Genomic DNA, 25993 nt, shown 5'->3' with positions numbered 1-25993 from the left:
GTGACTTTTTTTTATAAAGAGGACAATTAACCATTGAAACAACTTCCTTAGGAAAGGAGTTTCTCTTCATCACCTGAAGTCTTTAAATCAAGGGAGATGCTCGAGCGGAGCCAGACGTTATGAGTTTGATGCAAGAATCACTGGTTGAAATTCTATGCCCTGTGTTACACAGTAGGTCAGATTAGACCATCAGAATGGTCCCTTCTGGTTTTAAAATCTCTGAACGGAGTGATATCATTAACTGTATCATACTGACAATTTGTGTATCCAATAGAGCTGCTTTATTCCAAGTAGTATGGTTTTCACACCATCTGGAAATGACATTTAAAATTTGATATGGGCAACCATCATCGGAAATTCAGGAAGCCTATGAATTCCTTGCACTTAAGTTCAGAGGTGCTGGAGTATTTCTGGATCCATTTAGTCCAGTTTCAGATTCTGACATGCTGCTGGTAATGGTGAACTGGGAGGTGTATTGTGGTTCTACTTGAACATATTTGCATAGAAAATGTCACATGGGAAAATTAGTAGCTGGAAAGCTTTATTTTTAAGCAGTTATAAAAGCAATAATTACTAATTACAAGGCAAGGTAGGGAAGCACAGTGAAAGCATCACAGGGGAAATTATTGGAAGTCCAGAGTAAGAACAGATACCGCAGGTGAAAACTGAAGTGCAAGAAATTAGTATGTTAACTTCCAGGACCCTAGAACTGGTGCACAAAACACCCAACAGGAAATGAGCATGCCTTCTGAAATGGTGTGGTCTTTACACTTAGAGTGGAGGTGGCAGAATGGCAATGTCAGAGGATACTGTTTCAGGACATTATGACCTCATTTCCAGCCCGAATAAGGATAAAAGCCTGACCAGTATGTTTGATGAGCTGGAAAATAAAAGAAGAATTAATAACTGGAGCATTCTTGGTGCTCCTAAAAAGGCAAAAGAGGATTATCTGCGAGACTTCTGTGCTCACTCATTACGAAACCCATCAAGGTGTCTAGGGGAAAGTCTTATTTACAGCTGCCAGAAGACTCTTTGCTGAACCAAACCAAGATGTCCTTCCACTATTTCACTCTTGTGTGTCCCGTGGCAGAATTCAGGAAGCTGCTGGAGTGGTTACATTATTAGGATCTTGGGTTTTGATACAAATATTCCCACAAACTAAACCCGATCCTGCAGTAGTGAAGGCTGAGTTTTGCCACAGTGCAGAAGGTGCTGTGTAACAGCTCCTTTGCTTTTATTATTAGGCATCCAGAGAAAGGGAGAGGAGCAGTGGGGTGAGGAAGAATGGGCCATTTGGCCCCATCTATGGTTTAAGGAGAGCCAGACAAGAGATGTGGCTACTGTTGCCCAGCGAATCCAACCAAGGAAGTTTTTGGTTTAGCGAGCATGCTTGGTAGAGTCTGAAAGTAGAATGAGAAATGCCAGTGTAGGACAGTATTTCTGCAGTTTCCTTGCTATGTCTAGTCCAGGAAGATGAAATAGGAAGAAAGGCATCCTGAAGGGAGATGCACCTGAGACCAGGGAGGCGGGCTGGCAAAATGGGTCCCCATGTCAGTGCTACTTGACTTCAAAAGAGCATGTATTCCGGCTGTTGTCTCTTGGGAAACCATGAAAAAATAATCCACATGCTAATGCAACACCATTTTCATGGACCTGAAGTAAGCATTGGCTAGGGACGATTTTGACACGCTCAGATATGAAAGCTTTCAGAGTAGCAGGCGTGTTAGTCTGTATCCGCAAAAAGAACAGGAGTACTTGTGGCACCTTAGAGAGACTATCAAATTTATTTGAGCATAAGCTTTTGTGGGCTACAGCCTACTTCATCAGATGCATAAAATGGAACATATAGTAAGAAGATTATACATACATACATACATACACACACATACAGAGAACATGAAAAGGTGGAAGTTGCCATACCAACTGGAAGAGGCTAATTAATTAAGATGAGCTATTATCAGCAGGAGGAAGAAAAAATCTTTTGTAGTGATAATCAAGATGGCCCATTTCAGGCAGTTGACATGAAGGTGTGAGGATACTTAACATGGGGAAATAGATTCAATTTGTGTAATGACCCAGCTCTCCCAGTCTCTATTCAAGCCCAAGTTAATGGTATCTAGTTTGCAAATTAATTCCAGTTCAGCAGTTTCTCGTTGGAGTCTGAGTGACCAGAGCGGTGGAAGTGTTCTCCTACTGGGTTTTGAATGTTATGATTCCTGATGTCAGATTTGTGTCCATTTAGTCTAGGCAAAAGAATAGACTAAATAGTTCTCTGTATGTGTGTGTGTATATATATCATCTTACTATATGTTCCATTCTATGCATCTGATGGAGTAGGCTGTAGCCCACAAAAGCTTATGCTCAAATAAATGTGTCAGTCTCTAAGGCGCGACAAGTATTCAGATATGAAAGACACCCCAATGTTAAGCATTTTAACATATTGGGGCTCCATCTCAGCTAGTGAGGGGAAGCAATGGGTAAACACACAATCCTCATCTCCCTGGGTTTATCCCTCATCTGATTGAGCTAGTCTATTGAGAAAGACTAAGGCCCTATAAGACTAAGGCCCTATAGTATGAACAAATACTATTTTTGTTTATCATTTTACAGTGCAAATATTTGTAATAAGAATATATACTTTGTTGTAATCGAAATCACAGAATACAAGATATGAAAATGTAAAAAATATCCAATATTTATTAAATAGAACAATTGAAATGTAATAACAGGTTTCAGAGTATCAGCCGTGTTAGTCTGTATTTGCAAAAAGAAAAGGAGGACTTGTGGCACCTTAGAGACTAACCAATTTATTTGAGCATAAGCTTTCGTGAGCTACGGCTCACTTCATTGGATGCTCACGAAAGCTTATACTCAAATAAATTGGTTAGTCTCTAAGGTGCCACAAGTCCTTTTCTTTTTTTGAAATTTAATAGTGTGATTAAAACTGCAATTAATTTGAGTTAATCACGTGAGTTAACTGTGATTAATCGACAGCCCTAATTTTAATCACTCCGATGGATCTCCTTTTGAAAATTTAATACCCAATGTGATCACAAACTTTCCTTGTGGTGATGAAGAGAAAGCCACCACAGTAATAACTGTCTCTTTATGCACGAAGTCTCTGAAGAATGGGTGGATTCACACCATACTTTACTATCACAGAGGCTACGATTCATGAGAATTAACAGCTAATTATGCAACACTTGGATGTTACAGTTTGTAAGAGAAAACAACAGACGTACTGAGTAAGTTTCATAAATATTTATCCAATAACCATTGGAGGAATGTTGCTACTCACTGAATATATTATGTATAATTATATACATATTTTATATCTGTCTATCATAGGATGTGAAAGCACTTATAAACCTAAATAGATATGCACTAGATAATGAGATCACTAAATCTGTCACCAAAATGCAGACACCTTTGAGGAGAAAGGCAGCAGCTGTTTAACAGCACTGAGCAACACTGCACAACCGTTAATTCTGTTGTAACTGCACAGAGAATTAAAGTAGCAGAAAGTAGCTTCTGAAGGTAGAACATGGTGAGGAGAACTGGAATTAATACCTTTCCTTTCCTCAGATGAAAAGTGCCAGAGGATCCTTAATAAGCACAGGTGGTCAGAACCCCATTTTTACAGGTGACCCCCAAAAGATATTACTATCAACATAACACTACTGAAAAGAGTGCTGAAGAAATTACTGTATGAGGTTCTCTGGTCTGTGTTATGCAGGAGGTCAGATTAGATCAAATGGTCCCTTCTGGTCTTAAAGTTATGGAGTTATACAGGAATCTATTGTAGTGTTGACTTTCTAGAGTGAAGAGCAAATACGGGCAAAAGAGCATTTAAGGATGCTAGTGCATATTTGGGAAAGATGACAAATTAGTAATACATTTAAAGAGCTGCCTCTAATTTCACAGACAACAGGAAAAAATTATTTTGAGTAGCGTTTGGTAGAGAAGCCCTAGTGTGTCCTCTAAAAGTCACTTGTATTCCACTACTCCACCAACCTTTGCATTTTACAAGCTGCTCCATTTATCAACAGGTAACCGGAATCCAACAAACACAATATAACAATCCTAAATCCCATGGTTTGAATCTACATGTAGCCCCCTGAGCACCCAAAAGGCAGCATTGATTACAAGGGGAGTTAGGCACCGAAATACGTTTGAGGATCTGGACCTTTTAACTGTTCCCTTCCAGGCTAACGGACTGCAGGGAGCTTTGAAATAATAGTTTCCATATTGGGGAAAATAAGCAAATCAGTTGGTGCAATCAGCAATAGTGGTCCCAGCCCATTTGGTTGAAGGGGATGGCAGTCCCATCCCTGTGGGCTTTTTGTCAGGCAGCAAGAGAGTGAATGTGGCTTTCTTCAGGCTAAATTAACTTGGTGGCCAGGGTGGACCTACCACCCTTCCCTCTGTTCTGTTGTAAGCAAGACGTTTACCCGTGTGACGGAAGTAAAAATTAAACAGCAATCAGCAATATCTGCAGAATCACTTAGCCAGATAGGTTAGTGGATTACAGCAAGAGAATAAAGTTAACCAAATAAACCAGCAGCAGGTGCAGCCTCCAAAATTTGCCAGATGAAGCTACCTATTGGGATGACAATACCATCTGAAAATAACCAAACGGAAACAGAGTGGATTGAGTCTTACATCCTGATCCTTGCTTTTTCATTTATTTTTTTAAGTGCTCAGGAAAACTATTTATGTAATGGCTTGGTTCTACTGAAGAGTTGAAGGCAAAGATTAGTGAGAGGAGGTAGTGGAATAGGGAGCAGGTTGCCCAAGATGGATCACTCTGCAAAGCTGTATATGAAAAGTACCGTTATACATCAGGTTTCAGAGTAGCAGCCGTGTTAGTCTGTATTCGCAAAAAGAAAAGGAGTACTTGTTGCACCTTAGAGACTAACCAATTTATTTGAGCATAAGCTTTCGTGAGCTACAGCTGTATTTTCCACTGAATGCATCCGATGAAGTGAGCTGTAGCTCACAAAAGCTTATGCTCAAATAAATTTGTTAGTCTCTATGGTGCCACAAGTACTCCTTTTCTTGTTATACATCAGTAACGGCTGGGTTTTTCAAAGAGAGTTAGGTACTTAAGTATATTTGAAAGTCAATGGGAGTTGGTGCTTCGCTTCCAGTTATACCTTTGAAAAATCTCCCCCATTAATATTTTCCTCGTTCTCCCGTCCCCCAAAAACACCATATGGCAATTACAGTCTCTCTGTTGGCCTGGAATCAGCGAAACATGCAAGTCTGAAGGCCGTTATAAGGAAGCGAGGAGTTTGCAGTTTTAAAGGCTTGTGTTTTGTAGTCTCAACTACTTCCCTTCCAGGAGGAGGAAAACGAGTAGGACATCACCTTGAGAGGGAACAAGCCACTGTCTAACACTCTGCAACTGAACTGAAATGCTAAATGGCAACTGCCTCAGAAATAAATGCCCCTTCCCCAGACAGGCCACCTCCCCTGCATTTAAAGGTGAGCACAGTCTGGAGACTAACCCTTTCCATTACAAAGCTCCATCCGCTAAGCACTCCTCTTTAAACCAGTCATTAGAGATTGAGCTGCAAAAGGAGGAACAGAACAAGCAGGGTAAACTCCTCTCTGCCCATCATCTACAGCTCAAGCCATGGGAGGGTGCAGCAGATAGCTTATTTCACTGCTTTATTGGGATTTCACTCCTCTGCTTGGCTTTCACAGAGAGCGTGCTTTCCCCTAAAAAACCCCAAACATTCTCCCATGTGTTTCATTCACTCCTAACAGGATCAGCTTTAACCTGCCAACACAGTTTGTGTCATTTTATATCAAACTTTACTGTTCTGACTTTCCAACTGGTTAACAGCCCTTATCAGCAAATAAAAGCCTCTGGTGGCAGGTGAGTAAAGCGATTGAGAAAGCTATAAAAAAAACTGAAAAGGAGGACGCCACCAGCAGTTTAAAATTAGTCTGATCCACTGTTCCCCAAACCAACTCCCTCAGTAAATATGGAGAGCTAACAGGTTTATTATCTTTCCTTTGGTTGTATGTCATTATTACGGCATTGTTTTCACACATACCAAGTCTTTCTTCGCTCATACCTGCAATAAAACAGTGCGTGCGGGTGTCTTTTTAAAGAGGACTAGATACAGCTGGCCTCGGACTGGAGATTTTTAAGGTGACTGAATATTGCTCAGCCAATTCCAAGAGCGTGTCCCTGGAATTGGTCTACGATAGCAGGATGGAGCTTTTCTGGGCTGTGAAGCACAACGGGGCAGGGCTTTCCATCAACGAGAGGGAGTGGACTAGGCCACACCTCCCATGGGAAAGGGCAGATGTTGAATAAGGCAACTGTGGCCAGCTACAGAAATATTAAGCATTAAAACTATCACATGAATAATAGTATTTTTCAAAATTCATGTGTTGAGGTTCAGCAACTTTGATCCATTGGGAATGATTGAAGTGAACCTACTTCCAAAGGCTATGGGGCTATAGTCTCACTTGGTGAGAGTCAGCATCCCTCCACTGACCACAATGGGGCGATGCTATTTCACACCAGCTAGGGAGGTGCTCCTTGATTTAGGGACAACACAAGTTTAATTTAAATACCTGTGTGTTTAAGTAAGTGACAGTAAGGCCCACTCTACACCACTCTGGCAGCCCACAGGGGCTTTAAAGTGGGTAGAAATGGGTCTCTAAATCCCAGAGGAGGGGGCCTCTCCCCTTGCCCCCAGCGAGTGCAGAGTTGGCTCAAGGGTTCTCCACTGGCCGTGCTCCCAGTCCCAAGCTCATGGGCAAGCCAAGGACTCATCCACGTGTGCCCAGCATGTACTACATTACATCTCTTCTCTGCATCCCAGGGCCCATGGAAGCAGAGCATAAATCAGAGCAACCTCAGCGCTGTTCTAACTTGGGTCTAGGCACAGAGCCAGAACACAGAGAGCTCAAAAGTGGCTTTGCCCTGCCAATGTCTCATGTGCAAAGATGGGATAGCGGAGAACCAGGCCCACTGACGGTCCCTAAGAAACCACCCCAGACATTCTCTTATGAACATTATCTTTCTTTTCAGCATGTCTGTTGGCTGCCGTAAATGGAGCAGCCAGAATTTCTTGCCAGCACTACTTTTGGTAGGTTTATCCCAACATGCATTTCACCAAGTCCCACGGAGACTTTCAGTCTGACAAGGAAGAACCAACCCCATTTGGTGAACAGCAGTAGCCATCGGGGGCTGTTTGGCAGTTCCCCCCAACTTGGAGAGCTCTTCATGTTAGCTGTAGTTATTAGGTCTGCATTTAGTATTCATTGCAATCCTCGTGAATTCCTCCACTGTTCATGTGGCTCTCACATCCTTTTCTATCAGTATCCTATTGCTGTAATTTATTATTAGTTAAGAATTAATAGACACTCGGAAGTATGTTACTTTTTCCTCTTATCTATTGGTGCTCAAAGGCATTTCCTGCAGCGGATCAGACATTAAATCTGTCATGTAAACACATTATTTTGTCATGTAATGCATTACGATCATACACTACCAGGAAAATGAACAGCTCTTAACAGCTTGTGTTTGATGTGTACTGTCAACAAAACCCAGGAAGAATCGATAAGGAGTTGTAGTTTAATGAGTACCTGTTTAATAGGGTTCTGTGTATAATTCAAAATGTGGTCCTTACAAGAGGTATGAGATACAATGAATTTCAATGTGAATTATAAAGCTTAATCTAAATCCCCAGGCTTTCTCATGCTGCTGCTAAGAAGATACAGGGAGTTGTTTCTATGCAATAAATCAGGACTCTTATTTTTGTCTCGGAACGTTCCTCTCCTCATCAAGATTTGTGAAACTAGAGACTTTGCACTGGAAAGTGCCACACGGTACCATTATTGCATGAAAACTCAACGATACTGGGGAAGATGATGAAAAACTGGAGTGGGGAAGTTAATTGGTGAGTGCTGCCCTATGGAAGAATATTCAGCCAGTCAAGCTTGGCAAAGTGCAGAGGAAAGGAGTTAATTAAGGGCTTGGAGCAGCTACGGTGAGTGGGTTTTGGGGGGGGAGGGGTGGGTGGAATCTCCCTGCATTGTGTTCACATTTGCTTCCTACCGGATTTATCATAAAGCAAGTGATAGGTATTTTTTCCATAAAGGTGCTTCCTCAGCTGAGTCCAAGAATCTCAAATGGTATCTGGGCATCTAATGCCTATGAAGTCAATGGGAATTAGGAACCTAAATACCTTTGAAGGTGTGGGCCTGAGAGCCAATATGAAATACTAATATGGTCATCATTAGCACCTGGGAGACGCAAAGTAGTACTTTCTTCCTTTAATATTACACAGACACATCCACAGGAGACATCCAAAGGTGAGCCTAGGATTTTTGCCCTACATGAGTCTGGAGTCACTGTCACAACCACCACCTTCGCAAGGTCTTACTCGCTACTCCTTGTCCACTTGCAAGCCTCGCTTGGTAGAAGGTAAAGCAAGATCAAGTTTTCTGTTTGCCTTCTCCAGCTAATGGGCCACGTGGTTTTATTGATTCAATAAATTCACAGATTTTACACCGCTCGGATATATGAAAGTCCTACACAGACTCTGAAAGTGGTCTACTCCTCCCCAGGGTCTACATTCATCACTATGTCCCTCCTTGGGCATCTCTCTTGTGAGAACTGCTCCACAAACCTTATAAACCAGTTCCATTGAGACCACTGCCGCTGGAGAGTTCTTACTTCCTTTGAATTCTGGCTGATGAATGCTTATCCTAATGCAATAAAGGAAAGATTAGGGAGGAGAGCAGATGCCACTCATGGAAAGTGCAGGATCCCACAGAAGAAGCAGACATCACTCATTTTAGAAGACAGACAATAGCAAGCTACCCCAAAGGGATATAAAGATCCCATACTAGGTCACCCACAGAGGAAAGAAAGCCCTATTACCTTGTAACACAGGCCTGTCCAGTCTCCAAAGTGACGGAAGGGACAACGCTAAAGGATCAGAAGTTGCTGCAATAGGCGCTGTTGTGAGTCGCTCTTCTCTCAGTTACTGTAGAACTAATGGCCCAGCACGGTCTAAGATGGGCAGTGGGAACTGGTTTGTTGGTGGTGCTCTCGCTCAAACAAATTCCTGACTACATTAAGCTTCCATATCCATTTTTGGGACAGAATTGAACTGAAATAATGTCCCAGTCTCTCCCAACATGTAATAGCCCTGAGCCCTGCACAAGACCACGAGTGGTGAGTGTTCTTTTCCACCCATGGAGAGAGGGGCAGCTGGAACTACAAGTTATCTGGAAAAAAAGAAATGAAAACATTCTATCCCGCCAAAGTATATTCCCTTGGCACCTAGAAACAGTGAGACTGGGACAACACATGATCACTCACAATTAGTAAGGGAGGAAAATGCCCCAATATAAGCGCAAGAAGAGCCTCTGATAAATACATGCTGTTAAGAGCTGCTTTAAAGATTTTCACACAAGAAACAATTTGCAGTGCACACAACAAGATGTTTTATTGGTCCTACAAAACCCAGGAACAATGCTGCCTCTGTCTGAGCACTAACTATTTAGAGATACACAGATCTCCCTATACATCACTCATATAACAAGGGCCAGGCTTCACACAGTCAGCCCCAATTTGCACCCCTCTCCCCAATAAACACATCTCTGGCCTTCACATTCTGCACTGCCAGAGAGATGGAGAAACGTAGCAGTACCCTGCTCAATAAACAAAAGATCTCAAACACTGGAGAGCAGACTTCTTGGAATCCTCTCCTACTTTGGGCTTTAAATGAGATATTGGCTGACCCGGAGAAAGGAGATGAGACATGAAGTAGTGGTCAGGGCTGGATTCCTGGGTTCTCCTGCCAGTTTTACCATGTATGTATTCAATGACAAACAGGTTGCCCAAAGTCATCTCCGAACCCTAGCTTCTCTATCTGTAAAATACCAAAAGTGCTTTACAATAATTCATTAGAGTCTCTCAACACTCTTGAGAAACTTTAATGGACGATTGCGAAGCACTTTGAGATACTCAGATGAAAGATGCTGAAGAATTCCCAAGTATTCTTAGTAGTAACTTAGAATAAAGTGTGAAATGGCCTTAACATGAGGCCAAGAGTGATGCTGATTTACATCAGCTGGGCCTCTGGTCCCTGGTTGGCAGACTAACCTTTTACCAAAGATAGAGCAATGTGCTTGTTTACCTGTTTCCTTATGATGTACAGTACAGCCTTACACATTATTAAAGAGGTTTTATTTTTAACTAGGGTTGCCAGGTTTGGTTGGATGTATTCCTGGAGGTTTCATCAAATGACATTAATCTTTAATTAAAAATTATCTGTAATTCCTGGAGACTCTAGGACAACCCTAGATGGTTGGCAACCCTATTTTTAAAGCTAGGACGCCATAACTGATGGAGGACATCTAGTCCAACAGCATAAAACATGGAATCCTACCACCAAAGGGAACTGCAGAATTACCAACAATTTCAGTGTTAGCGGGATCAGATCTGAAGAGGTAACTGGAACACATTGTGTTTCTAACAATGGTTTTATCAATGGGAACAAGAACCCCAGCAATTAGGAGTGCTGGAACAATTTGTATCGTGGGGGTGCTGAAAGCCATTGAACTAAACTGTAAGCCCGGTATAGGATAGAAACCACTTCAAGCCAGGAGGTGCGGCAGCTCCACCAGGTCCAGCAATGATATTTTATTTACATCTATTTTCAAATCAGTTGCTAAATGAAGGGCCTCGTACTATTAGCTCTGATTCATATGCAAGCCACCTTTGACCTTTTGGGTTCGTAGGATGGGGTCCTAAAACCCTCTGCCAAGCCCTTGGGTTAGAATTCAGCCCAGCTGGGTGCAATTCTACGATCTAACACACAGTTGTTCACCTTTAACTGCTCCCCACATTACAAATGAATTGTGCTTATGTATTCTCAGAACATGGATCACCACGAATCTCTTCGGTATTCAGAAGGTTGGAATTTGTGCATTTCCGTAATTCCCTCCTCAGGTTCTACATTAGCTCGATAATGGACCAAGGACATAAACACTGAGTGGATGTTGCTTGAATTCCACTCCCAGCTCAGCTGAGAGAGAGTGTGTCCCCATTTCCTGGAAGTGAATTTAGCTTTCATCTCTGGACCGATGAGCTCAATGTCAAAAGGGCAAATGGTTGAGAATCTGCCAGTGAGAGTTGTGTACATTTAAGAAGTGGATCCAGTGGCCAAGTCCTCAACTGGTGTAAACTGGTACAATAGTGGAACTCTGTCAATTCATGTAAATTGACAATCTGGCCCAGCAGCCTGTACCCTTCAGATTCTAACAGTTTTAGAAGTAGGTTAAAAAAAAAACAAAAAAACCCAAAAAGAACCACCACACACATTCACACAAGGCTTAGGCGATTCACAAGTGCTCCTTTAGCACTCAAGAGCTAAGCAAGGTGGATTGCCAGGTCTGCCATGCAATGAGGTCAGGCACATGGTTTTGTTTCATTAAACGAAAACTTGACTTGACGCAAGGCAAGGGCAGCCTGAACTCCATGAATAATTCAATGACAGATTAAAAATAAAAATGATGATTTCATGTACACAAAATCCTTTTTATGTATTTAGGAATGACTCTGAACAAATTTAAAATTAAACAGCTTAATTCACTACCAGGAGAGTGATCCAACAGTCCAATAAATAATTCATCCTGGCAAGGGACATCATTACTCAGCCAGGTCTATGATGCAGATCATGTCAGGGGGGGCTTGTTTTGTCTAAGAAAGACAGCTTAATTCAGTGCAAAGTGAATAATCCAAAATCCCATAAATGATTCATCACTGGATTAAAAGCTATAGATTCCTCCATAGAAATTCTCTGCTTTGCATTAAATATGCATATGCGTGTGTGATGGGTATTATCTACTGTACAGCTTGGCTAAGATTGATACCAGCTCCAGAGTTCTTGGGAGTAATTTTGAAGCCATTAATCCTGATTTGATGTATATTGAGGTATGAAAAGGGGCTACCTTCAGGGAGCTGTGCTCCTGTGTTTGCAGCAATTGGTGTTGGGGGGGTGTGCGCCAAGAGAAACACTAGGCTAATTTAAAAGCATAGCTTGAAAGTTACTCTGTGAAAGAGATATTGAGCTGGATTCTCCTTTCCTTCCAATTCTACACTGGTCTAACTCCATTGATTTCAATGGAATTACTTCTGGTTTGCACTAGTACGTGCAAAGCCTTGGCTGGGATGATTTAGTTGGTGTTGGTCCTGCTTTGAGCAGGGGATTGGACTAGATGCCTCCTGAGGTCTCTTGCAACCCTAATATTCTGTGATTCTAAGAGGAGAATCAGGTCCCCTGAGTTTTAATTTCATAGAACTGACTATACCTGATTTTTAACTGGTTCTGCTGTACAGTGCCCTTACTGTGCAGCGTGCTTCAAGAGGCTGGAAGATACGGTTCTGTATCGGCCACAAGGGCCTGATCCAGAGTGGTGCGGAGGATGCTCAGAATTCAAAATCCAGCAGCCTGCTTGTTAAGCTGTATGCCTTGCTATGAGTACATTCTACCTGTGCTCCATGATCTCTTCTGTCTGCCTCTTGCTTTCCAGGCTGACTTTAAGATGGGGAGGCGGGGAGAGGAGGAGTTGGAAGGGGTGCAGAAAGAAGGGGTTGTTACTGATCATGACCTAACTGGCCCTGGACTACAGTTGGCCTGACAATGGGAATATTCCCTTTGGGAAATACTGGTTTTACTGTGGTAAAATTAAAAATACTAAGAAAGAAGAAGGAAACCCAAAGGCTACTCTCCCCCCCCCCACCCACTTTGACCGTTTTCCAACTGGAGAGAAAGAAAACAAAACAACGCTAATGGAAAATAAATGAGACACAGAAGCTGGGCATGTTACCACCATTTCAAGATTAAAAAAAAAAACCACAAAACAAAAAACCACACATCCCCATACAGATTTTCACCCTTTGCTCAGAAGTTCCAGGAATTTTGGAGAGATTTAAAATACAAAGCGAGATTTTTTGGTGAAAAGTTTCATTGACAATATCCCATTGCATTGTAAAAGCAATGGCAAATTTTTGAGCCACTCTTCCTGGGATTAATCTTCCTGAGAGACTTCATCTCTCCGCGTGCTGCTGATGTAGGTATAAGCAGCAAGGACCCTTCAGCTGGAGTGCTCTTTGAAGAGGAGAGAACACGCCCGCCAAGGCACTCCTTGGGGGGCAGCGCTGGGTGAAAACTCTTCGACCAAGATTTTATTTGCCAAAGCGTTTTCAGGTTGATCAAAACTATCGTGAATTTGGGTCAAACTGGGTAAGTAGTTTTGATTTCTAAAAAGGGGAAATAAGTCAAAAAAGCCAAAGATGGGTGAGGTACTCTTTTTTATTGGACCAATGTTTTCATTTAGATATATCTGAAATTATCTCCCCCACCTTGTGTCTCTAATATCCTGGGACCAGCATGGCTACAACACTGCACAGGAAAGTCAAAATGTTTTGTTTAGACATTTTCTAAACAAAGTGATTTTACTGTAGTTTCAAAGTCACGTTGTTTAGAAATGTAGCTAGATTCCATTTTGTTTATTTAAAAACATACATGTGGAAACTAAACAAAAAGACGGACGTTTTGGGCAGAACACAATTTTTTGGTTCAGGCACCAAACCAGAAAAAAAAATGGCTTTTTGCTCAGATCTCCTTTAAAGGCCTCTCATCTCTATAACTCACTCTTCCCCTAGATGTGAAGTGGCCCAAATATTCAGGGTATGCGGCTAAGGCCACTCCTTCTCCCTGGGTTTTACAGGGTGGGGAGATCCTGAGGCTGGCTAGCGTTTGGGAATCTAGCTGTTTTTTCCCCACCCACTACTGGATTATTCCTAGCTGAGGAATGATTGCAGAAGTGTGGAACAGACTCTCTGCTGGTGCGCCCCCAGTGGTTACGCCTGGCATAGCAGCTCTTTCCTCATTGCCCCTTGCCAAGAGCAGCTCTGGCCTCTTCCCCAACACCCAGCCCTCTAGCCTGATCATTTTAACAATCTCTCCCTTCTGGGGTATCTGTGTCCCATACCAACAGGGTCCCACACAACACTAATCATTGATAGGCTGTTTCACCCCATCAAGACTCTCTTCCATCCCAATCTGTCAGAGCAGTGGCCCCAGGGCTTTTCCTGCAGCCTTTCAACCAAACTCAAAAGCAAAACAAACCACAACAAAAGCAATTTCTGCCCCTTCCTCACATTTAAGATTTTAATCCCTCCTGGGTTCTCTCCTACCAGTTTTTCTGCAGAATGCAGACTCAAGAGTTACCTCCCTGCAGTCTTCCCTCTGGATCCTCCACTGCTGTCTACAACCAAGGCCTTCTCTATGGATTCTACTTCATCCCTCCTATACACCCTGGCGCAGGTCCTGATTGGAGAGGAAACTCCCTCCTGAAGCTCCTCTTCAGTTGAGCACCCTCCTGGGTTTCTTCTCTGGAGGTCCAGCCTGTTGTCAGGGCTCACCACTGGAGCGTACTCCATGGGGTAGCTTCTCTGTATCTCTCTGCGCTCTGCAGTACTTAGAGAAACTGCAGCGTTGTTCCCTCTTTCCCTGCAGCACCTTCTATTCTGGGTTTCCTCCCTTTATGGGAGCCACCCAGGTCCTCCCCCAATTGGGATTCATCTTTGACTTGGGCAAGACCCACCCAAGTGTGTTAACTGGCCTGTCAGGCCCACATTAATCTTTTCACCTCTTGTGTGGGGTGTAGACACCCTGTCCCAGCGAGATGCTGAATCATTAATCACACTTTTTTTTTAATTGGTCCAGGGCAGCCAGAGCCATGGTTGGTGCTGCTCTTCAAGGAGGTTAGAAATCAGGAGAAATAAAATGAATAAGAAAATAATGCAATGCATCGCTAATACGAAGGACATAGCCAAGAGCCCCAGGAAGTAACTGCATCACAGAGGGGTGCAGTTGCAGGAACATATTTAATTATAGTATTAGTAGACCTCAGACAGCCAAAGGAGCAGGCACCTGAGTGAAAGTCAGTTGAAAGATTCCCAATTCATTCAATGGGCTTTGGGTCAGGCTGGGCTTTCTACAACCCACTGACGGCACCTCGTCGAGCCTAAGCAGTGTCACAATCTAACTCGGGCAAGTCTGCATTTCTTGTGCTCTGTCACAGTGAATTCCTAAAGCACAGTAGCAGCCTCATCCACCCTAGTCATCCTGGCTGCTCCTCAGCGAAGCTTTTCTGGCTCATTTGTGCCACCTGCCGTCACTGTTGTGAAAATATCCTCCAACTACTGCTAGGGTTGAAATATTCCACTCTCTCGCCTGCATTCATTTGTTCCTTCCCCACCTCCTGGGATGGTGTTTATTTTTACTCCTAATTCCCTATTCCCTTACCCTCAGCAACATTCTTTTGTTGTTATTTCTTAAGCTGCAATGATCGGCCATGCTTTGAAACCCAAAGATTTATTTAAGCATCTAGGAGAGAACATTAAGGTGGGGAAGCAAGCACAGAGAAGTAATGAAATACACCACTAAGATGGAAAGGGACCATATGTCTATTAAGGGAGGTCTCTTAGTAATCTTAAAATCTTTTAATTTGTTCCTCTGGCTTCTTTTTGGGGGATTCTTAGTCCTATCTTAAAAATACAGAAAAGCCAGGCAGTGGTTCTTTCCTGTTTTCCGGTTATCCCATCCTATCCCTAAATATACCTCCGTTTTTAATTACTTTTCTATACCTCCATGCTAACTGGTATAGTTCAGACATTATCTTCTCACTTCAGACTTCCTTTAGCCAACTTAAAAATTGGTCATTTTGATACAGCCAGTCACCCACAAGTACTGAGTCCATGTAAGATTACTATGGTAAATCCTTGATTAATTAACCACATCACTTCATGTGATCAGAGCCATCCTCCAGTTAGACTTCCAAGACATAAATACCATTTAGTCCTGACATTGAATCTAAACAAATCAAAACCCGCTTAGGTCCAACTGCAGCTTCCCAATGTAATGCCATCATTATTGCAATAAATTCAGCCATGCAGATTGGTTGGGGAACATTAAAGCTGGAGGATATTTTTCTAATTTAGAAAGGTGGTGATGCGGAAAGTCTTGCAGGCTCCGTGGTAGACACATGCCAATGTTGCAGCAAATCACTTGGCTTGCTGACAAGCCAAGATGAAGGAGTCTCTTAAAGCTCCCAAGCTTCCATTTTCCCTTCCACTAGGCTCACCTGGGAGTAGGCAGAAAACACAATGAGGGTTGTGCATACTGATGCCTGGGGAGGTGCAGAGATGGAAGGTGACCTGCTCAGAAGACCAAACCGCAGTGCTTGTCATCACAACAGGACTGATCGTTGTTAAAGCAGGAAGTCTGTGTGTTGGTTGACTTTTGGGAAGCTGAAGGAAGAAGAAGGGGCATGGAATGCCTAAGCGTCATTGCCACCCCTGCAGGAGCTGCTGCTGCAGAGTAGAGGTGGTCAAATATTTTTGATAGACCAGTTTTCTTTGAAAAATGCAGTTTACTCTAAAGTGAAGCCTCTTGCAGGAATGTGTTGCTTTTGATGAAAAGAAGCCTAAAATTTTTTATCTCGACAGGGTTATGTTCCTTTTTGTTCAATTATTCTATTAAAACTATATACAGACCACCACCACATGGGCTGTGTGTTCCAGGTTGGAACAAGGCGTTGTAAGTGTCTGAGTTCCCATGGAACAGAAATTCCAGTTCCTGAACAGCTCTACTGTCGAGGATTGTCTGGCTGCCCCTCCTCACAGTCTGCCTAGTCAAGGGTGGGAGTTGGGGAGAAGCACTGATCATCAGAGACCCAGCGTTTGAGGAGAGAAAGCTGCCAAGTCTCCTTCTCTGCAAGAGTTTTCCCACTGCTGTCAAAGTAGGAAAATGCACCTGGCTGCTCCTTTGAATCTGACAGCTCATCTGCATGTCTTTGGCCCCCAGTTCCTGTAACAGTCCATGGAACAGTTATAGAAGCAAGGTGGCACATCATGCCCATGGAAGAAGCAGGGAGCCCCATTTTTGCCAGGCACCAGCAGAAGTGGCAAGTGGGCAGAGACCCTCGAGGGTTGGGTGTGGAAAGGCAGAGACACACCTTAGAAGGAGCAGGAGATTGAAAGGGAGCGACACTACAGACTAGTGGGATCTCTCCAGCAAAATATCACAGGAAGACCCTTATTCAATGAAAAGGCATAAGATTAACACCCCTCCACCCCACCCCCATCAGTTTACAGTGTTTCTGGCCTCCTCGGACATCTGCCTTTTCCAAGTTAACGCCTTAATGGCAATCTCAAATATTGGACAGTGTAAATAGTTGTTTCCTACTGCATCATATAGGATTTTAAAGCACCACCTTAATTTAATTCTGCCAGCAATGCTTTGTATTACCTTCATGCCTAATCCTCCTTCCCTTGATATTGATTCTTCTCCTAGGCTTTCTAAAAAAAAAAAAAAGAGTTTCCAGATGCTTATGGCTCATTTTCTAACAATCTTTCCTTTCTGAAAGCTGCTGCTTTGATCTGATTTCCACCCCCCCTCCCCCCCCCAATTCTCCTCCAGGGTTGAATTCCTCAGGTTTCTGTTTTCTTTCGAGAAAGGCACTGCTTCCCTAGTCATTTCTCAAAAGACTCCCTTTAACTTTTTATTAAATGCACAGACAGCTGGTATCAGCTCCTCATGAATTGGTTCAACACATTTCCATTTAAATATGTCCCTCCTGGCTTCATTAAAATTCCAGCCATGTTCTTTTCTGTCTTGTCATTTCCTTTGTACATTCAAATCTGAGTAAATAATTAGGGGATGGGAGGGAGAATTGTTAGAAACCCAAGTTATTTATAGCTTCTCAGTTGCACTTTTGGGATTTGCTTTCACCTGGGTGGATTAGATCAAACTGAATTCGTTGGCTAAGTCCCTCAATTCTAGTGTGGTGTCCAAAAATGTTATAAATACAACAGTCATCACGGAGAACGTGCCAGATCCTCAGCTGGTGTACACTGGTCTCACTCCACAGAAGATAGAACTCCACTGAAATGAGAGATTCTGATTTACACCAGCTGAGGACCTGATCAAACCCTTAATTGGTAGACCCTGGTTGAAATGAAAAATTGACTGACATCATCAGAGGCTCCTAGATTTTTGTTGTTTAAGGAATTGCTTCAAAACCAGGAGCCCCTCCTTATTCTTTAAGCATATGAGAGTGCTTCATACTCACTAGCACTTCCTGGAGCCAGGCATATCATGACAGGTGCTGTGCAAACTGTCCACGAACAGCTCAGCTGCAATACTGCAGTGATTCTAGTCCAGGGCACAAAAATGGTTTATATGAGGACTGACTCAGAATGGAGGCTTTTGGTCCAGGAGTCAGGCACCTAAATACCTTTGAGACTCATTCCCCACACTGTTACTACAGTTCTACCCTGCTGTCCTGCCCCTGAAGGTGGAACAGCAGAACAATGAAACTGGCATAAACAATGGGGGGGGGCAAGAGAAATCAGGCCCTGTCCATTCAAATATGCCATTTCTTCCCCTCTAATGCCATTTCCAGAAAGTCACTTTCCATTAAAACAGCTGCCACCTGAAGCAAAAACACAAGACAACACCCCCCCCCCCAAAAAAAACATTTAACTTCTCACTGTACCAGCCTCAATTCATGATCCTTTCCTCTGAGGCCTAAATGTTTCATTGCCTAATCTATTGTCCTGCACCTGAATTTCCACAGAATGATGCTACTTACATCAATCATAATCAAAGGCAGAACCTTCCTATCTACTGCAGACCTTTCACTTCCAAGCTGAGAGTATCAAATGGATCCCAACTGAACAGCCACCCAACCAAGTTAATTATGAGAACATGTACAATCTTCAGCTAAATATAACTCTAGTTGAAAGACAGGCAGGCAAAAGCACCATGTGAACAGAGGTGCTCTCCCTGATCATTATTGTAGAAAAAGGACACTTCATCCTACAGCAATATATCTGCCAGATGGCCCTGGAGATATACAGGGGCCACACTTGCAAGGAGTTGACTGGAAGAGAGGTTTAACAGTGCACTGCTTCCATTATAGTCTAGCGAGAGTCAGCATTTTCAGGGATATACACAACGGAGGATTTAACCTTATCCCAATACCGACCATGTCATGATAAGTTGCAATGTTGTCCTATTCCTATAATATAATAAGCTGGTGAGCTGATGCCAATGCAATAAGATAAGTGTTTGTTTCATTCTATACCACTGTAGGGGTCTAGTACTTGTGTTAGGCACCTAACGGCGAACAGTCACACCCTGGCTTTTCATACACAGGAGACTATGTCTGGAAAGCCCCCTACCCTCAATCCTTTAGTAGTGAGGAACTTCAGAGAACAGATCTGAGCTTGGGTGGCATTGAAAGGGCCCAATCGGCATGCCTGTCCCCTTGGAACACCTACAGAAGGCAACAGGGTGATTATGCATGGGGGACTTGCAAACAAAGTCTTACTATTTGTTTCATCCTGTAAAAGGGTTGACTCAGCATGGGTGCACCCCCTCATAGCAGGGCACTGTATAGCAGCCCTTTCTGCTCTCATTCCCATGGCCAACAGTCACTCTGGTGGTCTCTCTTCTTGCCGCTCAGCCCTCTAGCCAGGTCAGGTTTTAATCCCACTGTTTCCAGGGTAACAGAGCATTCACAAATAATCTCGTGTCAGGTCTGTGGCCTCTGACTCTGGGCCCAGTGGTCTTTACACCCTTCTCTCCAGGCTTTGAGTTGTCCTTATTCCCTTACATCAGGGGCTTCATACTGCCTTCCCAGTGGCTGGTGCGAAAACCCAGGCCCACTCTCTATGCTGGGTTCTAGTCCAGAGACTTTAAGACAAACAGCATGGTCTACTCTGTCAGACACCTTATCCCTGCCTCCCTAGGCACCTTCCTACCATTAGTCTTTCACAAGGCTTTTCCCCCAGCCCCTTCCTGGGCTCTGTGTAATAAGCAACACCTCCTAGGATATCTCCCCAGAGAGTCAGTTCCTACTCCTTCAATAAGGATCAGCCACAGAAGCAGCTCTAATCCTGTGTCTTCTGGGTAACTCCACTTATCTAGTGCCCAGAGAGTCACTGAAGAGCTCTTCCCTCTCTTCCTAGAGCCCCCAAACTCCAGTCCAAATGCCCCTGAGGCTTTCCCCTCACTGCCTCTGGCTTCCCCTGGCCCCAAGCTTCCCCCAGCTCAGAACTCTCCAGCTCTGGTTTCTCTCTCTGCCTTTGGGCCAGAAGAGGAAACTCCCAGGTATTTGTCTCCTCCCTACCTTCTTTCACTGCCCTGTACTGCTTTCTTTATGGAGAGACAGCGGGTTCAATCCCTAGTTAAACAAGGCCCATCCTCCAGGTGCAGCCAGGTTGCATAACTGGCCTCTCCGGCCCAGATTAACCCTTCCATTGCCTCTGTGAACTACACACTCATTAAAATGAACCCATAAACAGGGCTTTATTTAGTGACTATTTATGGCCCAACCTTCCCAGAATCAGGGCTGACCGTGTCATTTCTAAAGGCCACAGGGGCTCCCATCAGTACTTCGGAGGAGATGTTCTGCTCTGCTTCCTTTACACGACCTGGGCTGTTCAATGGGGAATGAAAACCACCCTCAGGCCCCTGCTTGGGTCCCTCAGTGGGTGTGGGGAATGTGGAACCCCAGTGGGTGTAACTCAGTGGTTCCCAAACTTTCCATGATCATGCCCCCATTACTCCTGTCTGTGCCCCTTCCCCCAGAACCGGGGCCAGGAGTGGGGCTGAGGCTTGGGGGAGGAACGTGGATGAGGTAAGGAGGCCAAGGCTGGGGCCACAGCTGGGGTTGGGGCTGGGAGTAGGGACAGATCTAGATCCATAGCCAGGGGCCAAGGCTGGGGGTGGGACCAGCAGCAGGTGCAGAGCTGCAGCCAGGACACAGTCATCAGGGGCCGAGGCTGGGGATGGGTGTGGTGCTGGGAGCCAGGGCAGCAACTGGAGGTGGGGTTGGGACAGAACTGGGAGAGAAGCAGAGCGGAGCCGGGCAGCCCTCCCTCCTGACCTCCCGTGGGGGCTGGTCCAGGCCCTGCTGCACCCCCCCTCCCAAACGCTCCTCACTGCCCCCCACAGGGGGTGCACCCCACAGTTTGGAGACCTCTCATGTAAGTGCTTCACACATTTCAGTTTTAAAGTCTCACGGTGCGGCCCAGGGAACAGAGTTTCAATGTGTAATCAAATACAAATTGTTATTAACCCAGGCACATTTGAGGCCATGATATCCAGCCCAAGGAACACAAGTAGCCCCTGATCCACAGTGTGGTCACATCTGATTTAGATCATCATCAACCTTATTTCTTCATTTTTCTTTGATTATGCAAAAGGAATAAGAGTTAACATTTGAGGGGTTTGACATTGCAAAACTATTAATCATCCAAGTTAGTTCTTCTCTTTATTATTGCTCACTCCACAGCATGGATTCAGGCAGTCAGGTCAGGGGAATATACGGAAAGGTTAAAATCTATTCCAGCAGTAATACAGCACCCCCTGACTTCAAATGGTTTCCATCACATACAGCGTTTACAGTTTGGTTCACTATACAAATTGTTCCAGCACCCCTGCTGTTACTTGTAAATAAGGCCCAGATCCTAAGCATATGTGTAGTCCAGTTGACTTCAGCAAGATTATTCTGGTGCTTTGAAGTTACTCATAAGCAAGGAGTTCCAGGATTGGGGCTTAAGAGACTAAGAATTTTGAGATTCAAGCAATGGGTAAAAAATCTTCTAATAGAGGCTACTTTATCCAGCAGTTTTAAAGATGGCTCAAGAGGAAAAGGCCCAGATCCTCAGGGGATCACCTGGAAGTTAGGTGCCTAAAAACTTTAGAGTAAAATTTGCTTCTAGGTTTTAAACTCCCCACAGTTCAGATATTTGGATCTGGGTTTTGGTTTGTATCCATTATTTCCAGGGTTAGCAAGGAATTAATCCTTATTTTCCAGCCTACCATGAAAGAGCCTCTTTTAGATGCTGGATTCCACAGGATCGTGACATGTTCCCTGTGATATTGAATGGCCGTCGGGTATCTGCTGCAGAGTCAAAAGGGTATTCTCTTCTACTCCACTGAGAATTTTTTCAGGCTCTGCAGATAAATCTGAGCTGTAACAAGAAGTGCAGATTATTAATGGGGTAGCAAACAGATACATGGGCCCATCATGGTGGGCCAAATCCTGAAATCTTAACTTAATCTTTGCCTGGGCAATTCCTACTGAAGTTTGGGGCCAGATCTTCAGCTAATGTAAATTGGCATCTCTGCATTGTCGTTAATGGAGTAATGCCAATTTTCACCAGCTGGACCATTTACATTAATATGCAGGTTAAGAGAGGGCTTCAAGTCTCATGCTTGTAGGTGTCAACTGATCTCCATAGGGGATCAGAAAAGAATTTCCCCTTCTCCCTTGTACAGCACAGTAGAATTGGTTATGTGCAAGACAAGGCGGATGGCCGGGGGCCATTTTCCACTGAAAATTCAGCTATTGACCTCTGGTAAACATCTGCACTTGATGAGCCACTGGTCAAATTGTTTACAGACCATCCTCTATTTTGACTAAGCAACAAAACATTTCAACAAAACCCCTCTTATGAAGAAAGAATTAGAATTGCCTCACTCCTCTCTTGAGACCGTCATCATGCATAGTATCCTCTTTTGCCTGTTTGGCATGAACACCTCTTCACTGTGGACTATACATGAAACTCTTATGTTGTCGTGAGTCAGCAGAATAAACTGTTTTCCTGGTTGGGCACGATAATGGGCCAGATTCTGCCTTCACTTGCTCTGGTGTAAATCATAACTCACCCCATTGAATTAGATGAAGTTATATTAGTGTAAAAGCTGTGTAAGTCAGAGGAGAACCAGGCCAGTTGTGCACACCAGATTCTTCTCTCTCCCAGTGTAACACCAAAGGGATTATTCCTAATTTACACCCATGTGGCAGGTGATTGGGTCCTTATGTGCCATTTCCTCCAGGTGTTTGATCAAATCCTGAAATGGGTTATTTAGTTCGCTGAACTGAAGTCACTACATGACATCAAGCATCACCATTAGCAGTTCTTCAGTGTTCTGGTTGTCTATTTGTTACTCCATTATGTGCAATTTCTAAGCAGCAATGCTTGATTGTCTGGAGTAAAGTGGTCTGGAGGTCAGTGTCCTAACGCAGCATGTGCAATCTGTCCTGCTCCCATTGCAATCAATGGCAAATCCCATATTGCCTTCAGTAGGATCAAGCTTGGACCCTTTCATAGGAAATGACAAAACAGATTACCTTTTTATGGTATGCAGTTGATACTTCCCCAAGCGTTTACCTAGAAACAAAGCAGTGCTAATTAGAATCTGACAAGGAAAAACAAACCCATAATTCTAATGAAATTCTAATGCACTCGGACACAGAGACAATGTAGTTGTAGCAGCTGAGCAGGGACCAGTGCCCTGGTGCATCTACACAGCAAATAAAGACCCATGGCGGCGAGTCTCAGAGCTGCGTCAACTGATTCAGGGTCGCCAGGCTTGCACTGCAGGGCTAAAAATAGCAGCGCAGAAATTCAGGCTTGGGCTAGACCCACACTCTGAAACCCAGAGAGGGTGAGGGTCTTGGAGCCTGGATCCAGAACATCTACACTGCTATTTTTAGTCCCACAGCACAAGCCTCCTGTCCAAGTCAGTTTACCTCAAGCTCTGAGGCTCAGTGCTGCTGGGTTTTTTGCTGTGTAGACATTACTCACAGTTATACCGGCCTGTGTCAGGAGTAACTCCAGTAAACTGAGTGTATTTTCACAAGTGCTAAACCTGTCAGTGAGATCAGAATCAAGCCAGTTACATGCATGTGTAATGAACGGGTTTTGGCTCCTTAGAGGTTGCTTCCTCCACATCACAGCCAGCTGTGAATTCCTCCTAAACTCTTCCAGTCCTGCCTGTGAGGAAAACAAACCTCCACCAAACGAATAGGGTGACACGATCCTCAGGGGAATAAAGAACACTGAAATGTTTTAAAACATTTTAAACAAGTGAACAAGTGAACTCACATGGCTATGTGTAACCAGTAATGTTCTGGAGTAAAATAGGTTCACTGCACTTGTAAAGAAAATCTTTACCAGTGCTGCTCTTACTAGCTGCCAGTTCATCAGTATTCTCCTCACTCCTGGAATCAAGGTAACACCGTGATAAGGTTAATTCCCCTATGCATTTGCATGAGAGATCATCCTTTTGATAAGCAATAGGTACTGTGAGCCTGATTCTCTTCTCACATTGCTTTTCCATACGCAGGTGTTACTCCATTAACACCACTGGGAGAAACAGGCTCTGTATAGGTTTCAGAGTGGTAGCCGTGTTAGTACAACCAGGAGTCCTTGTGGCACCTTAGAGACTAACAAATTTATTTGGGCATAAGCTTTCGTGGAGTGAGTTTTAGCCCATGAAAGCTTATGCCCAAATAAATGTGTTCATCTCTAAGGCTCAGTATAGCCACCAAACTCTGCTTCAGCTGAGTCACTCCAGATTTACACTACTGTAACTGAGAGCAGAATTTGCCCATTGTACATATCTATATATTAAACTGCTTCCAAGAACAAATTCTATAGTTTGTTCCTCATTTGACAAAATATAACTAATACCCACCAAGCAAGACATTGTACCCCAAACCTTTCTTTTCCCTTGCCTGTAAAACAGTGCTGTTACTTATGTATTAAGCATAAGCTTTTAAGCATCAGTTTCCCCGTGTCTGGATTTGCAGCTCAACATCTGCCTTTTGCTATGCAGCTCCAAAATACCTTGGGGTGTTACATCCGTGTAAAACTAGCATGAGGTTAGAATCAAATTCCTTCTCCATAGTGGGTTGGTTATGACCAGGCCTCACTTTTGGCCCAGTCTTCACTAAATAAGAATGAACTGTTTTCACATATATGCAGTCAGCAAGAATCAAAAGCACTCAGGCAATGAACAGCAAGATTTAATGCATAGTTCACATCTGCCTTTGTGTCAGCAATTCAATATTTGGAGGACAGAAAGATGCAAAAGGGATCCACATCGGACAGGCAGCCAATGCAGAGCATTAAGATGGACACCTACCATCCAGTACTTACATGTCAATAACACTACCAGAACCAATGTGAAGAGAAGAATGACTGTCACTACCACAGAGATGATTATGGTTGGAATTTCATTCTTTAGGTGCTAATGGGGGGAAGAAAGCAGAAATGACTTTTAAACTATGCTTTTTCTCTGCTAAGTTTAATTAACATCTGGTTGGTCTGACCGATGAGTACGCTGAAATACTGTATCTGCAATCAGCAGGAGTTTGCAGAGTAAATTTCAGGATGGATTTTCTGAGCCTTCCTCATGAATACGAAGAAAAATCAGGAATTCTACATGCAACATTGTGATATGTTTTGAAAGATAGTTGGATTGTGTATTGTGATAATTCCAAGCTTATTTTTGTTTTGCATTAGTTGGAGATTTGGCAAAACCACAGGTTACTTTTGCAAAATCTCCTTGGGTGGGTTTTGGTTAAGCAAAACCCAAACCAGGGGTGGTTGGATCTAGGCCCCAGTTTTATCTGAGCCAGATCCTGGCCCCCATTATGAAATGATTGTCTCTCCCAACCAACAATATGCAGTGTTGTTGTAGCCATTTGTGTACCAGGATATTAGCGAGACAAGGTGGGTGAGGTAATATCTTTTATGGAACCAACTTCTGTTGGTGAGAGACACAAGCTTTCGAGCTACACAGAGCTCTTCTTCAAGTCTGGGAAAGGTACAGATCTGAAGAAGAGCTCTGTGTAGCTCGAAAGCTTGTCTCTCTCACCAACAGAAGTTGGTCCCATAAAAGATATTCCCTCAGCCAACTATAGATTTTTAGACTTCACTAGCCAAGAAGCGAAAAAGTCTGATTCACAGGTTGCACCACAAAGCCATCAGTGAACACCGTTGGCTGAACCTCAAAGATGGGTGACTTAGTGTTTGTCCCTTTCAAACACTGCCCTGTTTCCACAGCAGCAGACAGCA

The 25993-nt window shown here is 43.6% G+C and overlaps 1 protein-coding gene across 1 annotated transcript in view; it reads right to left on the bottom strand.

Moving 5' to 3' along the window:
* LOC140916472 (uncharacterized) overlaps window positions 1-25993 on the bottom strand; it is a 48512-nt gene that overhangs the window by 3456 nt on the left and 19063 nt on the right. The window contains exons 7-9 of the mRNA XM_073358116.1: window positions 25073-25163; window positions 23260-23299; window positions 21945-22096 (exon numbers count right to left, since the gene is read on the bottom strand). Of these exons, the coding sequence (XP_073214217.1) occupies window positions 21961-22096; window positions 23260-23299; window positions 25073-25163 (267 nt within the window). The 3' untranslated portion in view covers window positions 21945-21960. The remainder of the gene's footprint in view (window positions 1-21944; window positions 22097-23259; window positions 23300-25072; window positions 25164-25993) is intronic.

This window comes from Lepidochelys kempii, chromosome 8 (assembly GCF_965140265.1).
Source record: "Lepidochelys kempii isolate rLepKem1 chromosome 8, rLepKem1.hap2, whole genome shotgun sequence".
Lineage (NCBI taxonomy): Eukaryota > Metazoa > Chordata > Testudines > Cheloniidae > Lepidochelys > Lepidochelys kempii.
The sequence above is the reverse complement of the archived record's forward strand: the minus strand, read 5'-3'. Positions and strand labels throughout refer to the sequence as shown.